The sequence below is a fragment of the Eucalyptus grandis genome, chromosome 10, assembly GCF_016545825.1.
Source record: "Eucalyptus grandis isolate ANBG69807.140 chromosome 10, ASM1654582v1, whole genome shotgun sequence".
In the NCBI taxonomy this organism is placed as follows: domain Eukaryota; kingdom Viridiplantae; phylum Streptophyta; class Magnoliopsida; order Myrtales; family Myrtaceae; genus Eucalyptus; species Eucalyptus grandis.
This window is the reverse complement of record NC_052621.1, coordinates 11,716,532-11,734,402: the sequence shown is the minus strand read 5'-3', so window position 1 is coordinate 11,734,402 and position 17,871 is coordinate 11,716,532. Positions and strand designations below refer to the sequence as shown.

At 40.3% G+C, this 17,871-nt stretch overlaps 2 protein-coding genes across 2 annotated transcripts; one reads left to right on the top strand and one right to left on the bottom strand.

Annotated features, from left to right (window-relative positions):
• Positions 1–1,466: 1,466 nt before the first annotated feature.
• On the top strand, positions 1,467–5,674 carry LOC104421755 (NAC domain-containing protein 78). Its single transcript, XM_010033829.3, has 6 exons — positions 1,467–1,800; positions 2,839–3,116; positions 3,241–3,420; positions 4,144–4,623; positions 4,705–4,822; positions 4,955–5,674. Exons 1-6 carry the CDS (start codon positions 1,635–1,637, stop codon positions 5,347–5,349), a joined length of 1,617 nt encoding a protein of 538 aa, XP_010032131.1. The 5' UTR covers positions 1,467–1,634; the 3' UTR covers positions 5,350–5,674.
• A 1,024-nt stretch (positions 5,675–6,698) lies between these two features.
• LOC104421754 (malate dehydrogenase [NADP], chloroplastic) lies at positions 6,699–12,562 on the bottom strand. The gene is made up of 14 exons (XM_010033828.3): positions 12,251–12,562; positions 12,008–12,107; positions 11,082–11,168; positions 10,315–10,399; positions 9,274–9,455; positions 9,103–9,173; positions 8,905–8,995; positions 8,735–8,809; positions 8,541–8,642; positions 8,294–8,416; positions 7,802–7,870; positions 7,645–7,713; positions 7,214–7,267; positions 6,699–7,128 (listed from the first exon to the last, which is right to left on the bottom strand). Exons 1-14 carry the CDS (start codon positions 12,403–12,405, stop codon positions 7,075–7,077), a joined length of 1,317 nt encoding a protein of 438 aa, XP_010032130.2. The 5' UTR covers positions 12,406–12,562; the 3' UTR covers positions 6,699–7,074.
• Positions 12,563–17,871: the final 5,309 nt, after the last annotated feature.

Here is a 17,871-nt window from a genome sequence, read left to right as displayed (position 1 = left end):
TGTGATATTATATATCATTTGATGATACATATATAATTTAGAAGCACTAATTTAAGCTTTCGTTTTATTAATGAGATTTTTATTTTATTAATATTAATATTTTGTATGTGTGTTTTATGATAAGTGAATTGTAACAGCAAGCGGTGGTCACTAAATGTTTTAATTCACTATAATCATTTAATTAATGATATAGGTTGAACTTAATAGACTTTAAAACTAATCTTGAAATATGTGATAGGATAGATTTTGGGTTATAGAATATGCATGGTAGGTTTTAAGTCCTAAAAAAAATGAGGAATCTATTCAAACTGGTAGGTTTTGAGTTTCAAATATAATTTGTGTGAAATCCAGAACCATTTACCTTTATTGACCCCATTCTTGTCAAGTTTGCCATTAGGAATGACAAAGACAATTGTCGCGTCATCAGCCGTACGAAGGTGAGCTAATCCCATTTTCAAATCCCCCTAACCTAACTTAAACAAAACTGAAATTTTAAATGGATCATCGATGAGTTATTTGACTCACTCTCGCATGGATTTTAATATGTTAAAATCATTTTCAGCCGGTTTTTCAAATGTCTAACAACTCATTTTACAACCCAACCACCAACATAGGAGAAAAAAAAATCCATTTTCAACACATCTACTATCGACTCCAATGATTGGTGAGTGAACTAATCGTGGTAATTTTTTCTTTTTTTGGTCGGTTATAATTTATTTCTATCTTAACTCTCGCTTTCAGACTTTTACCATATCTCTTTACAAAACGTGAGAGTCGAAACTCACACTTAAAGCTAAATCGTCGTCACCCGAACCCTTCACCTCCCCCTTACTATGTTGAAATGATGGCTACTGTGACAAATTCAATGATTAACCAATTAAGATAATTGACTAATCACTATAAGGTATAAATCGCTCTTTTCTTACGTCACACCTTTAAGAAAAACAAAATTCCAATCGCACCGAATCATATAGAATCCAAAGAGAATTCAACAAACGGATAAGGAAAAAAGAGGGAGATTTCAAACACCCCCAGAAAGAAAAAAAAAAAAGAAGAAGAAGAGAGAAATTGTCCCACCATTTCAAGGAGGAAGAAGTCGCGGGTCAACGCTGCTCGAAGCTCGTAAGCGCCCACGTCACCCGCTCCCATTCGAGCGGCGCTGGACGCAACGCCGTCTGACGGGTCACGCCACACACGCGCCCACGTCACGCCACGCGCGCTATCGCCCGGTTCCAGAACCTTCTCCCCCGCACGGCCGAAGCGTCACCGACCAGCTGTTCGTCCACCCGGCGGTGACCCTAACAAAACCCACCTCCGCTGCTGCCTTCACGCAACCTCCCAATCCCCCTCCCCCTCCTCCCATCTTTCTTATCTAAAAAGTCCTTTAATCAGGTATTAAACTAAAACTAAAACTAAATTAATTTCTTAAATTAAAGATAAAGCAAAAGCGGAGATTTTTCAGCGATACTTCCTGCTGCCCTTCGTCTCTTTTTGCTTTGCCTTCTAAGCAAACCCCCGCAAGCACCACCATCACCATCCTCCTCCAATCCCTCTCTCTCTCTCTCTCTCTACGATTCTCTGTTTCTCTCTCTTCTGCGAACCCTAACCTCGGAAGACCTGACGATCGGCTCTCCATGGGACGCGATAAGGGGAAGTCGCTGGCTCCGGGGTTCCGGTTCCACCCCACCGACGAGGAGCTCATCCGGTACTACCTCAAGCGCAAGGTCTCCGGCAAGCCCCTCCGCTTCGACGCCATCTCCGAGGTCGACGTCTACAAATGCGAGCCCTGGGATCTCCCCGGTGCGTAATTCCCTCCCCCCCACCGCTGCCGCCTCCCTTTCGGTTCCCCTTTTCTTGGCAGATCTCGCCGTCCCGTGTGTTAGTGGGTTCCGATCGCCTCGGCCGTCGGCGCATTCTGTGTTGAGATTATGTCGGTATCCGCGATTTCGTGAATTGGGTCGCTGCCGGTTGACTCGCGGAGGGTTTTTCTTTTTTGGGTTTTCGGGTAGGTCAAGGTGAGAATTTTGGGTTCTTGAGAATTCGTCTGACTGGAATTCGCATTGATAAGCGAGCGATTAGCCATGTTTTGATCTTGGAAATTTCTATCGGGAAGTAGTCTTCTTCTGAGAATTGTTTGTGACTCCCCCCAAATCCGACGGAGGAATTTGTTGTGATGCCTTCGATTTTTTTGACTGAGTGCGTGAAATGATCTTAGGTATGCGTCGTTCTACTTCTTATCCTGGGAAAGGTGAGTGAGATGAGAACGGTCTAGCTAGTGGTGTCGGCTTCTAACGGTCTTTGGAGTGTGCCGCCCTGGAATCCTGGATAGTGAGGACCGTCATCCTCTACATCCTGAGGCCAGCGTGGAAGCTAATGCGTTCTTGGCAAGGATGCCTGATCGATTCTTCGCCCTGAAATTTTTTGTGGTTGTATTTGATTTGGTGGTGAGGAGTTGGAGTAAGGAGCTATTTCTCTAGCAGCACCTTCCAGCTTTGCTGAAACAAGCACTAAGAGGCAAGGTAGGTCTGCAATTTGATGGAGGCGGCAAGTTAGATTGATATGCCATATTGGTCATTGAATGTTACACTGGATGATATTACATGTGAACAAACTTTTCTTTTCCTTTTTTTTTTATGTGGCATAGACCACATTAGATTGACTACTATTAAGTCCAGGGTCTGAAATTATAATGGAAATGAGTTAATTTGGGTTTTATATTCTGATTCGGTGGGAGATGTATTTTAAGAAGCAGTTCTTTTGTCTCTTCTATTCCAATTCATTTCCATGATGAATTTGGTTGAAGCAAACTTTTTTATAATTTCCTTTTTGAGATTCCAGATAAGTCGAAATTGAAAAGTAGAGACCTCGAGTGGTACTTCTTTAGTGTGTTGGATAAGAAGTATGGAAATGGGTCGAAGACAAATCGTGCCACAGAGAATGGTTACTGGAAGACGACAGGGAAGGACCGGGCAATCTATCATTACTCTCGAACAGTTGGAATGAAGAAAACTTTGGTTTATCATAATGGGCGAGCTCCGCGTGGACAGCGAACGAATTGGGTTATGCATGAATATCGGCTTACTGATGAAGAATTGGAGAAGGCTGGAATTCCGCAAGTGAGTTTATGCTGTAAAATTGTTAAGAATAGGTGGCATTTTGTTCTTCTGCTTGACATCTCAATTACTATTGACACTGACTTTTTTCTTTTTGGCTGTTGGTGGGATTGTTTGGGTTCTGCAGGATGCGTTCGTGCTGTGCAGAATCTTTCAGAAGAGTGGTTCTGGCCCAAAGAACGGGGAGCAATATGGTGCACCGTTCATTGAGGAGGAATGGGAGGATGATGATGTGGCCCTGTTTCCTGATCAGGAGCAAATGGTGGTTGTTCATGATGAATATGTTGAGGCAGATGACTTGGATCAGGTTTGGTTTTCTTATGTTCATATAATTTGGTGTCTGTAGTAGAATCACACTCTTATAGAAGGAATTAATTTATAGGATGTCCAGGTTTATTTGTAAAGTCAATGGTTTTAATCACAATTTGGAAGTGGGAAAAGAATGATTTCGTGAAACTATCTGAGAGGGAGTATAGACCTATGAAAAGATGCAACCGACTTCCATGGACTTGATCAATTCACAGTGGGCCTCCAATTATAGATGTCTCCTTGCAGATCTTACCTTTGGTGCTTATTGGCTATCTGTACTAGAAGTTATATGAACATAGATTTTAAAGTTTCTCCAGGGTTTTAACCTTGAAATAGTGATGAACTGGTGGCAAAAAAAAAATTGTGGTAACACTAATGCCTAGGGCGGAGATATCTTCTGCATCCTGAGGGTAACAGTTTACGTTGTTTAGTGCGCTGTACCGGGATTATTGGCTATTTTTTGATAATTAAAAACTTGGGAATTTTGGGAGACCTTAATGTGAAGTTGAGGGAATTTTGCCTTTTCCCTTTGATGCTAGAGAAAATTCTTCATATTTACAGAAGCACCTTGTATTTTATGTCTGGTGTTTGTTTTTTTTTTTTTTTTTTTTTTGGGGGGGGTTAAATGCTGTGTTTTATTTAGTAGACTGAACTGATTAGGAGCTTTTATCGGAGAGTCCACTTGCATTACCTTAATTCTTGCACCATTTTTGTGTTTCAGAGTATTGAAGTTGGAACTGAACCTGGAGATGCTCCAGTTCCTCTGAACTTCTATCATGGTGAGACAAGCCAGGGCACTGAGCATTCAAATGACCTCAATGAAGATGAGCAAAAGCCTCTGATAGATACCAATGCAATTCAAGCCAGTTTGCAACAGCAGGATGAGCAGTTTTTTGTTTTACCAGAGCAGTACCGGACAGAGATGAAAGCCATTGAGAATGGATACATTGGCCAATCAGATGATAATGCCAATCCTGTGGATGCCAATTACTTACTCGATGAGCCATACTTAGATGTAGCTGGAGATGATTACTACCTCCAAACAAATGACCTTGCTAATCTCCTTGGGGAGGATGCAGCAGATTTTGATGTTGAAGATTACCTAACATTCTTTGATGCAGATGATGAGAATTTGTTGCCATATGAATCCTCTCAACCTCCTCCTGAAAATTTACTTTCTGACCACGCGCTTCATGCTGAGGTAAGTCTACTTCATATTTTGAAGAAGTACCACTTTTGTGGCATTTCTAGTTGCCGCTCTATTGAACTGTTTGTCTTGCAGCATATTAATGGAGAAAATGAGGAAGCTCCTCTGGCAGGCAATCTTCCTTCAGAATCTTGCAGTAAGGACTGTGCGTCCACTTCAAAGCCGCATTTGGATTCAAAAGACCCTGAATCAAGTAAGAGTTGACCTTTATTATGACCTGGCACCATCTGAATATCCCCTTTCTTTGTGTTTTCTATTTTCTGTTTATTTCTGTATGAATCGCTTTTCACATTTGCCTGAGCATAATCTGAATTTATTCCTCCAGGTATTAAATATCCATTCATGAAAGCAGCCAGTCAAATGTTAGGGAGTTTCCCTGCTCCTCCTGCTTTTGCTGCAGAGTTCCCAGTGAAAGATGCAGCACTCCGTCTCAATTCGGCTGCACAGCCTTCAAGTTCTGTTCATGTTACTGCTGGCATGATAAGAATTAGAAACATGAATTTAGTCGGCAGTGGAATGGACTGGTCAATCGGGAAGAACGGAGAACTCAATATCGTTCTCTCTTTTGGGATGTCTCAAGCTGATATCAGCCCTACTGATTCTGGCCTGCGCTCTCGCAAGACACCATCAGTGGCTTCATGGACCTGGTGCTTCTTGTTCTTTTGGATTATACTTCTCTCGGTCGGTGTTAAAGTCGGGACCTCAATCTACTCGAGGTAGTAGGATACTGGAGAAGGTGGCAATCTCGGCCACTGGGATGGAGATAGTGGATAAACTCACATAGGAACATACTATTCTAGTTATCATTATGTAGGACCCTTGACATATTTTGCTTAAGTTATTCTGTGTCCAGTGCAAACTATCACTCGGTCTTTTTTAATCTGTACCGACAATGTTAAACCCCGTGGATGGGTATCTGTCGTGGCGTTTGTTGTATTGCTACAGCCCATGGATAGGATTGGAATCATCGGATCAATATGTATGGCGCCTACATTTTTTTGTTCTGCTTGCTGTTGATGCAGATGGATCGCGTCGCCTTCTTTGACGTCTATGATATCATTGATTTTACCTGTAGGTGGTGAAAGGATAATGTTTAGCATGCTTTGTGGCTTCTCTTATATTGTCGGGAGTAATTCGTGTATTGGAGCAATGCGGAAACTGGGTGAGAGATGTAATATGCCATGTTGGATGGTTATGGTCTCGGGGTACCTACCAGTTTGCATATGTGGGACAAGCAGGCCGAGAGTGGCCAGATGAGTTTGAATCTGTTGAGAAATTTGAGATGGAATGGCTGCGGATTTTTAGAATGACATGCTTGCTATGCGGACGGAAAAGCATCTCCATCCATTTGCTCGTCGCAGCACTGGAATTGTTTCCAAACCGTAACCCAAATCTGTCTATCTAAAATATTCTGTACAAGGGACCTTCCGAATATAAACATGGTCCGCAGTAAAATTGTTGGTAATCGCTCGATGACGATTTACGTTGTTAGCCATGTATAAAGAACGAAGATTCATTGTTGGCCAATGATTAAATTATACGTCCGCTCTCTTTCTCACATTATGAAGAAGTATATCCCACTTCACTTGCTCTACGGAAGGGAAAAATAACGAGGACAAAACGTTGGATCTTGGTACAAGGTCCCTGTAAACGAGAGTTCCATGTTCTTCACATAGGAATTGACGAAACCGAGCAAGAATTTGAATTCCCCATGCTCTTTCCAAACAAAAGGTTTGGAGTTTTAGCAAATACATGATTTATTATCATGACCTCACCAAGTGCTCATGCATGCAGAGAGAGAGAGAGAGAGAGAGAGAGAGAGAGATGGCACCAAAGTGTCAATCCACATTCCGATGAACGATTTTGCGCCTAATGTGCGCGCTAACTACTGAGGCTACTGAATTAGCTGGAACGAACAGATTACTTCAACTAATCAATTTGAATTGCGACAAATAGCTTGATCAGTGATTCTACCAAACAATGATGATCTCCATCAAGCGACAGTTGCCAATATCAGAACTAAAACAAAGGAAAAGAAAAGCATAATAATCATAGAAGCAAAGCAATCCTTCAGCCAAACGTGCCATTTGGAGTTCAATGAGCATATCACAACAGATTAGTAAAATGATACAACTGGGTATAGGGAGTCAATAGGCATAAAGATTCCACAGCCAAGGCCACATCTGAGAATAATTTCGAAAGCACGAGCTTTAACTTACACCTTAATACACCACTGTCCGCCAAAATTTTTATTGCAAATCTTGAATATGAAGCTACACTATCCACCCAATTAGGTTATTCTTCTCTTCCTCCATACATCACATCAATATTAATATTCTTCTAACTACATATTCTGATGATGAACCTGACAGCTTGTTATTGTTAACAACCAGCTCTTTGCAGATTCTCCAGGGAAAAGAAAAGGCCAGGTATGAATGAATAGAATTACATTTCTCCAGGAAGCATAGTGTCCTCTGGCAGATCACAATAAGCAACACCCTGAAAGAATAGAGGGATTTGTAAATTATAAGCCAAAAGAAGAGATTTTGAAGGAAAATTTACGATGTGGCTATCCAATGCCTACCCCTCCAATCAGGTGAGCTACACATCGCCTCTCTGCCAGCAACTCAGCTTCAGTCTACAGAATAACGGCTCAAGTTAGATGAAAAGTAGCAAACCCAGATAGGTCAAATGAAAACCAAGATTTTTTCTCATCGACTATTGATTACAGTTTAATGATTATGCAAAACTCTATGTTTGAGGAATTGACATCCAAAAGAATATTTACAGCCTCCCATTGATGAGAACTTGTTTCCAAGGAAAACACGGGAAGACATTCATATCTTTGTGGAATTAGAGATTCCAGATTCCATTCTCATTAAATAAAAAAAATGTCTGCTCTACGTATAGTATAGCATATTTCCAGCGAGATTTGTGCACCTCTATTTCACTGAAGAACTTCCGTGTCATTCAACAAGCAACATAGAAGGCCAACCCCTATGGAGAAAAGAGTACCTTGGTAAGTCGCTTGAGGAGGTAGTCGTCGAATATTACATCCTTCACAAGCTCATAATCACCATCTCCCTAAAAACATGGAATTATCTTATCAGGGATTCCAATGCAATATGGGCGTTTAGAAACCACTGAATGAGAAGATAAACTATTTACTTACCTTAGATCTGCATGGCATGCTGAATACAATGCCCTCAGCAATGCCGTAAGGATTTCCATCAGTATATACCTGCATTTTTATTTATACACAATAAGACTAGCAAATAACTGACATCACAACACGTTAATTCCTAATGATACTTAAGTAAAGAACTGGGTTTGGCAGTCACTTCGTACTGATCAATTCTTAGTAGGTGCATTGCAGGGGGATTGGTGAAATTTAAGGTTGTTTAAGACAAAAAGGCCATATCTAGGGGCATAGGGATGAACTATTAATCTTTCTTGTCATGCGTTGTCCTCATTCCCACGTTTCTCTGTTCCGTAATCTTTCCAAAATGTTGGAAGTGCTACTTGCTAAATGAACCAACAGCTTCGGTATACCAAGCAAAATCAAATAGAAAAACCAAACAGCATACATTCAAACCAAAGAATTTAAAATAGAATTCAAAGAGAGAGAAATATACTCATGAACGTTAAGGACAGAGATACTCACCCCTGAAGAGAACCAATCACCCTCAGGCGTGGGAGTGACGAGAGACTTTATGGCATCAGCAATTGACACTGCAGTTGATGCAGCTGAAGATCTTCCCCACTTCTTAATCAACACCCCACCTCTCTACAGATTAAATCCCTACTTCTCTTAGTAATCAAAGGTGAGATACAAAATTCTCAAAAGAGTCGAAACCTAATTATACTCGTCCAATACAATGCATAAAACTCATCTGTTTCTAGGGTCTTACCTTCTGGACTTTTTCAGTGAACTCCTCTTCTAGCCACTCGTGATCCGTGATCACCTCCTTGACTGGAAGCCCATTGATTCTAGCATTTAAAAAGTCTGGCACCTGAATATTCCAATGGATTTTTTTTTTCTCAATCAAAGATGAAACAGGGGTGTTTTTACTTCTACTTTCCTACAGCAAATCTGACTAATAACCTGAGTTGTCGAGTGGTTGCCCCAGATGGTCATATTTGACACCTTATCATAGAATACACCTGCCTTGAGTGCCAGCTGCACAATATTAAAGCCAGTATTTTGTTTCAATCAATCCTACTCTCAGGACATAATAAAATATAAAATTTTTCACTTCAACGAGCATTTCTTGCCTGGCATTTCGCACGGTTCTCATCCAAACGTGTTAAAGCATGGAAGTTCTTTGCAGGAATATCAGGAGCATTTTTCAAGCAGATTAATGCACTGCCAAAAGAATGAAGCAGAACCTTCCATTAGGGGCTATGATAGAGCTACACTCCTTATGTTGTTTCCAGAAACAAAGAGCAAAAATCAAAGTATAACTATCTTACTTGGTGTTACAGGGGTTTCCTACAACAATTACTTTAACATTACGCGAGGCAACAGCATTTAGAGCCTTTCCCTGAAAAATAAGCAAAGGAGATTGAATTAGCACTTCTGACTGTTTCTTAAGATGTTCATAAGTGGTCATATGCAGTCTGCAAATGATACTGCTATGCTACCTGCTCAGCAAAAATCTGCCCATTTATGTCCAGTAACCCAGCTCGTTCCATTCCAGGTCCTCGAGGCTTTGCTCCAATTAGGAGAGCCCATTCTACATCTTGGAAAACCTCATAAGGATCGATGCCAATCTGCACTTCCCTCAACAATGGGAACAAGGAATCCTCCAATTCCATGGCAACTCCTGCATGCATTAACATATTATATCTGGAGTAATGAAATGATGGTTGATGGAGAGGACAGCTACTTGGGTCTAACTGTGAGCCCGGCCATGAAGAATCCTGTAGTATGTAGATAAATTGAGCGATTCTGGAACCGATACCCTTCTTACACTAGGATAATATCATATTTCACTTGCCAATCAGAGAGGATGGAGAAGGGAGTCTTATGAACAGGTAGCCCAATGTAGTCATCTCCCTCTAGTTGCTACAGTGTAAGTTGTGCGATTTTGTACTACCTTGATATATGTGTCTAGATTTGACCAAACAAATGTGCAAACATGCATACAGTTCTTGTACGGTAGCACCAGGAGTACTGAAATGACTGCTTTCAACATAGACAACACAATATGTCTGTGGAAGTGTTGCAAACAAATACAAATTTCCTCTCAAAACCTGATGTTTGTGTTATATGTGAAATGACTGCTTTCAACATAGACAACACAATGTCTGTGGAAGTGTCACAAACAAATGAAATTTCCTCTCAAAACTGAAGTTTGTGTTATATGCTGAAAAGCAGGGATTCAATGGACAATGGATGTAACATGGTACCATTCTGCCAACAAACGATAATAGTACAATCAAGATAAGTGTCATATGCAAAAACACTTACTGAGGACATTCAAGATAGTCAATTGTGAGACAGACCAAGGCACCCAGTTACAACTATGCTTACTCCCACATTCATAAGAAATCCTCAGGAGATTCCAAATATGTATCGAAAACTTGTATTACTGGATTTACGTCCATGCATGATTGATGAAAAATGATAATATTTTCCAGAAACTTGAGATCAAGAAGTAGCCCTCCATTCAAGGCACGTACCTTCTAGAGCTTGGAACGATCTTTCTGAACCCAAAAGTTTTAAAGCAATAGGTTGATCATGACCAAAAACCTGACCTGATGCAAGCTGGAAAAGGAGGAAAAGTTGGGTCAATCTTCGAAAGTTGAGAACCAAAATAGATTTAGAGAAATCTTGCATATTAAATTGTGGAAAAAGATGTACCAGTAGAGTTAATCTGCAGAAAACAAACAAACTCATGAACTTTATCCGCCAAAGTTCAAATTATTATTTCTCTTTGTACAGTTTATTCAAACTTTTAAGCATTTTGGTCAACTGAAGCGAAAAGTAGTGTCAACAGTACACAGAATTGAAGTGCTATTAAGAAAAACAAATAAAGGTGCCAGTTCGCTGGCATAGACAAGCACAATTATAGCGGGTTATTCTGTTTAGGTTGCTTCTCTGATTACAATTATTACAAACTTGTACCATGTAATTTGTTCCCGACTACTTAAGCAAAGCAGAAAGAAAAAACAAAGATTGGCATGCACTGAAATATTGTCCCAAGGAGCTCCTGGTGATGATCACTAAGGAACACATATGATAGTTCCAATTTGTATTTCAATTGGCAAATTGTTATTAAACTCATGCACTTCATAAACCAGCAATCCTCCCAATTCACAATTTCAGAAAAGGACTTTTTATGCCAGCATCAATGAGAACTCTGTAAAATAGTTCAACTGCAGACCGGAATCAATCATGAGACCAGACAGAGAATAATATCTACCAAGAGACTGCCACGGATCCTTACTTTGAAAAGCAGATGATTAGAAATCATTCCAGCAGCACCAGATACTGCGACATTGATTAGCTTCTTCCAAGATTTTGTCTCTTCTTCCTGCGACCACATTCAACAACATGAAACAAATTATTGAAGGAAAAAAAGTCCCTGGCAGTTCAAACTGAAATTGGGATGGCATTAAACCACCTCAATAGCAGAAACTATATTTGTCCTCAGAGAGAATAGTAAATGGATACTTGACATGCAGCGAATCTGAAGAATTTCTTAACCATAAATCTAGGATTAGCACTTATTTCACTTATAAGTCAGTCGATTGATCTATGTAATCATACAGGCATTTGATGGAGCCAGCATCAAGAGACATAGTAATTAAATTATGTCAAAACTGTATGTGAATCAGTCAGAAGAGTAATAATACAAACTGAACACGTATACATCTCCATTAACTTTGGAGGTGTCAAACAAGAAGTGCTCCAATAAGTCGACTCATGGTTAGTTTCTTTTTTTAACAGGATCCATTTTCTCACTTGAACATGTTTATTTTGAATTTCCATAACTCTAGAAAACATACCATTAGACATGGACACCATCATAATTAGGTGAGGAGATCAAGCATTCAGAATCTAATGACTGATCAACCACAGTGAAAATCAAGAACATTAGATGCACAACAGCTAAAAGAAAGACTGTCAAAGTAACAGATAACGGCCACAAGGGCCAACGCTATTCATTCTTCTCAATCAAACATTTCAGCAAGCAATCCTCATGCTATATGACCTTCTCATTAAAGCTTGTCAGCGTACAATAGAGAGCACAGGAAAACCAATCGACTTGCTCATCACAAAGAAGCAGCAACATTGAATCAAAGTCAAGATAATTGGGTACATACACTAATCAAGTAAAGAAAGTCACGCAAAACTGTTAAAAATACATACAGCTTTGAGATCGTAAGTGAGGCAAAAGACACCGAAGCATTCAGGCTTATTACTCTTCGGAACTTCGGTTTCCACTGCCACTGGAGCTTGAGCGGTTTGGCTGAAAACAATTAAACCACCATCGTATCAACCCTTTAAACTCAGTACAGAGGACCCCCCAAAGGAGAAAACAGAAGCTAATCAAGAACATCTTAACAGCGGAAGGAAGCAACTTAGCGAAGAGCAAGTACTAACAAAACTCACTTGACAGAGCAAGAGATTCTTGAACTGTGGGTTCGCCGGGGAGGCCTGAAAGACAGGCGCCGGAAACTGGAAGTGCGGGCAGCCAAGTAGGAGAGCTGCGAAGAGCCGAGGCCCTGTTTTGCGCACGTGGGTGCGGTCAGCTCTGCCACCGCCATTGCAGCAGAGTTCAAGAAAAAAACAGAGCCTCCTCCAAAAAAGACGAGACTTTAACAGATACAACGAGACGTCCTTTAAAGGGGTGATCGTGGGTGTTCAGCTAGAGAGAGAAAGTACAGAAATTTGGAAGTGTGGAGGGGGAAGAAGGAGAGGGAAGGATGATCTTTGAAGGGACGGTGTAAGGCCATGGCACAGGACACTTGGCAGCACCACACGAGTCATCAAATCTCCTTGGAAATGAGAGGCTGCTGTTTCCCCTCTTTTTCCTTCTTGGGACCTTGGGCCCTTTCGGTAGGGGTGAATCTTCTCGGTCCAAGAATGGACTTGCGGATAGCCCTCAACCGCTTCTTTTCTTGGTTCTCCTTACGATGGTTGGTGCGTGTGCTTCGTTGATTTTTGAGAGTGACTGTCCTGTTTGGGCATCGTTGGCAGTTTTGGACATTCTTACCAGATGGGATGAAGATAGGATTCGAAATATCTGAATATGCGGTGTTTGAAATATTATCCAAATTGAAATCCATGAATGGTCTCAAGTCTCAACTCGATTCATTTCTCTCTCTCTCTCATGGCAGGTGGTGAAGGAAGATGAGACACCATAGTCTTCATCCTCCGGCGATGACGGGAGGTTCACGATTCCTTGTTTGGTGTACACTGCTGCAAATTTTTGTTTTCTTGTTTCGGTTTGCTCAATCTTCCTTTATTTGCAGGTCCCCTTTTTGATTAATACTCTAAAATCAATACTCGAACTCAGATCCTTTGACTATAGCCCAAAATTGGAAATCAAAGGAAAAATATAGAACTCACGACTTTGTTACCTTAGGAACTTGTTGACCATGTAGAACAAAGCACTAAACAAGACGAGACATAGGCCCCCGAAATCCCAACAGATAGAACTAGATTTTGGTAAACAATCCCGTTTCAATGAACCATCGTCGCCAAATTAAATGGGTCCTAAGTACATACTCTCCTTGGTGAGCCCACCAACTTAACCCATCACCGCCATCCTTTTATTGAGATCAAAGCAAAAGTAGAGCATGGGTCGAAGGCGGTGGGTCGGAGTTCTATCCAATTCGCCGAACGCGGCCTAAGTGACCTTACTAAACTTTTGAGTTTCAAGAATTGTTCGATGGAAAGCCATTAAGTTACCTTTGGCCAAGCTTCGTCCCTTCATAAAAATCTCAATCGGTCAGCCATGATGTTATGCAAATTGCAACATATTCTTGGTCTATAAAAAGGAAAAAAGAAAATTGCAACGAAGGCTTACGGTCATCTCGTTTTTCTAATTAATCCCATGTAGAAATAGTATGTTGTAATTTCTCTTCATTTACCCTTCGTTATTCTCTATTTTTCACTGCGATGTGTCCGCTGAAAAATCAAAGTTGATGGAGACACCACCCAATTACCAAATGAGATCCTCTCTTACTATGCCTTGTTAATGTCTGTAACTTTATTCTCTCTCTCTTCTTTTTTTTCCCCTTGTTTTTGGCTATGCAAGTTGTCCTGAACAAGTCTCCTTCTGCATCTAACGAACTTTTCGATAGTGAAGAAGTTTTGGTCGCCCTTGTTGGTCCAAGGGGGGAGGGGAGCTTCAAGAGAATGTCCGTTGCTCACATTTCAGCTGTACTTCTTCAAGTCCCCGCCGCCCCTCCTCGTTAATAAAACCTCCGGCCTGACATGGTCCATGTGTCGATCAGTTTTTATATTCTGTACCTAGAATTTGACCCTAAGACACATGCACGTATGAGGAATAAGAAACCATTAATAATCACTTCTAAACTGGTATGCACAACCTGATTGTGTACACGACTTTTTTGCATAATTTAGAAAGACATTAAACGAGCATTAAGTTCAAGACTTTTAGAAAACAACTGGTTATTTCGATTTTTTTTTTCCTTTTTCAATCATGATTGGAAATACTAATAAAAATTACAACATCCAACGTAAAAGTCCTCACAAGAGCTTCCTTTTGGTGTCCTGTCCGGCTAAATAACAGCACAGATACACACTCATAGAGAAAGAATTTATGCATCGGTTTCACGAATGGTGTTACATAAATGCTCAATCACAATATCTGCATGACATGCATATCGACCAACATTATATTTGGAATTCTATAATCTTTCACTTTTGATGGACTTGTTTCTCAACCTATGGTTCTCACGTGGCCGCTGCACAAAATACCTTCTTCTTATGTTGGGAAAAAAAATGGAAGAGAAAAAAAAATGCTCTAGTGCAGCAAATAGCTATATTAGTAACTAAGGCTGCGTTTGGCAATTGAGATAAAATTCGACATAAGATATGATTTATTTTATCCTACGTTTACTGCTCGCTCAGGATAGGATAAAATCGGATATAATGGGGATATAGATAGGATAAAATTATCTCATGGGAGAAGTGGGATAAAGGTGGATATGATTTCTAATGTCCATAATAGTAAAATTATTTTCTCGAATAACAAATTTATTAAGTTAACAAAATTGAAATTATATTTCAATATAAATAATATTTGAATTTTGATTTAAGAAATTAAAAATAAAAAAAAATAGAAATTTATTTTTAATTAATCTTATTTTAATTTATATATTCAATTTAATTCTATCTTATAACAAACATTCAATCTATAAATTAAATATTTATATTTATTATATATTTTAGGTATGTTAGTACAATTTACTATTTGATAAAATTTTATTAAAGAATGATGAAAGGGGAAAAAAAGAAATAATGAAAAAATAATATAAAAAAGAGATAAAATAAAATAAAAATAAATTAAGGAATAGTGTTACGAGATATTTTCACCATCTCCATTTATGAACATTTAGGTTCATTTATAATAATATGTCATTTATATCAAAAAAATGCACATAATATGATATTAATATATCCGATTTTAATACTGCGATTCACCAAATAATAGATATGATATAAAAAAAAAATCCAAAAATTTTATATCCTATTCTATCCAGTCTATCCCAATTAGAAATCTAGACGACCAAATGTGGCCTAAACGTAAGAAGGTAAATGGTAATTGGTAGTCACTAGCCTTACTATATGCATGGTTGAACAAGGACTTATCCGCAAGATCTCTAATTTTGGATTAAATGACAATTAGGCTCAATTTGCTTCACAAAAAGTGAATATTTTGGAAAATATTTTTCTAGAAGTGATCCTTGTATTGCTTGATTTACTTAGGTCAAGGTGAAAGAGTCTCCTCTATAAACCCATATTAAAAGCTCCTTTATAAACCCAGATTAATTTTCACCAAAAAGAAAGAAAATTAGTAATCTACAAGCGAAACTTCTAACTCACTTGTCTGCTATTGATGAAATTTTAGTGATCAAGTGCATATTCCATAGCAAGAGGCTTGAAAATGGGAGATTTCTTCAGAGTAGAAGCACCTTTACTTCATGGCCACAAAAAAAAGAGATAAGACAGTTACGTTAGCTACTAGCCAACGAAAAGCTGAGAATGAAGTGTGGGGCGTTTTGGTTATCTGAGCACGCTTTGTTTCGTTTGTAAATGCCAAAGAGGACATGAGGAAACAGCCTAGAGACCTTGACATGGCCAAAAGTTGTCGACCCGACAGCAACCTCTCTCAAACTTAAGTGCCCATTTCGTTTGTTCCTCAACTTTTGATCTGTCACTTTGATGTTGATTACATGATTTTTTTTTTTCCATTCAAAATCCAAAATGCTTAAAGCAGTTGAACTCATTCCACAAATTTCATAGTCAAATGCGGCACTTTGAATGGCTTGGAGTAACTGCTAATGCAAATTGGACCAAGAAGACAAACGTAGGATAAATGGCATTCGGCTCTTTCAGAATGCACTAGTTCCAAAAGCAGAGGAAAGAGCTATACCAAATGCTATGCTCATTGAAATTCTGGATGAAAATAGCGAAGGAAACTGGCTTGGTCAGTGTCCTTGTAGCGACTTGGATTTGCATTGGTAATGAGCTCCGGAGATGGGAGAACCACCCTATCGAAGGACAAAGCAGGGAACGAAGCAATCGAGATTCGGGTCATTGAAGGATTCACAGAACCCTCTGAAGTTGAATCTCCTACTGTTAAATATCTGCATTCCACGAAAATAACTTCACGTATTGTACACTGCATCTATTCCAGAGTAGTTTTTGGGCTAAATGAACTGATACACGCTTGTGTTATTGAAGAAGTAGCCGAATTAAGGAATACTCCTATGGAGCATTGATGATAATTGAAGAAGCAGCAAGAATCGATTCCGCTGTTAGGACTAAAGTTTCCCTAGGCTGATCATTACATTGCATAAAGCAATTACAAGTGTTTTGTGACAATAACCATGGACAGAAACTAAGGGTGCGCATGGTTTCATTTGTTCCTTTTCTGCATTCGGAGAGAAATAAATAAAAGTGTTTTGTTCCGGGGGAACAGTTTGAAACGAAAAGAACGCGTTTGGTAAGTGTAAAAAACTGTTCTTGGAATAAAAAGAACAGAAACATGTTTGGTAACTGCTGGTCAATTTACGTTCTTAGAATAGAAAAAGAATAGAAACACGTTTGGTAAACGACAAAACAATTTCTGTTTTTTTTTTTTTTTTTTTTTAATAAAGTTTAAAATTGATATTAAATTGTCATTCTTATGAAATGCTCATTAATTTTATTTTGTTCATGGTTAGTGAAGACAAACATTTTTAGCATGATCATATGGCATATTTCGTATAAAATTTTGTAATTAAAGTTTGTATCTAGTAAATTCAAGTACAACCACGCTGCACCCGACTTGACTAAATCTCCCCCTTGGTGGTGAAATCGTCCTTCAACGCCCTCGCCACGTGCTTCACCAGCCTGTCCATTCCACATCACCATGAGCAACAAAATAACAATCGAAGGAAACCACATCACCAGCCTATTCATTCAAAATCACCAGCCCCTGTCCACCTCGCTAGAGCTGCAGCGCGCGGCTCGCTCGGCGGCTCCAGTAGCTGCGACGGCTTCGCTCGAGCGGCTCGAAGCCGCAGCGGCCCCCTTTCAGCTCCCGGCCCGGTGGGCTCGCAGCTCGAGCCGAGTCGGAGTCGAGCTGCTGGCTCGCTCGAGCTCTTGCTCCGGCGGTACAACTCGAGCTCGCAGCGGCTCGAGGCAAAGAACTCGAGCTCGCAGTAGCTCGAGCGAGCGAAGGGGGAGGCAATGACGAGCTGCGGCTCGAGCGATCGTTGCTCCCCTTCGGCGCGGCAGATCTGGCCGAGCAACGCTCGCTCGAGGACGGCTCGCGCGCCGAAGGGGAGTGCAGAAGCCCGAGGACCGAGAAGGAGCGCCGAAGGGGAGCGACGCCGACCGGAGGAGGAGGGCCGAACGGAGAGCAACGCGACCGGAACGTACTACACGGAGTCGCGGAGTGAGGAGTCGCCGGAGAGTTAGCCAAGTGGGAGCCCGGAGAGATGGAAGACACGCCGGAAACGGAAGAACGAAGCTTCAGCCGAGAGGAGCGACGA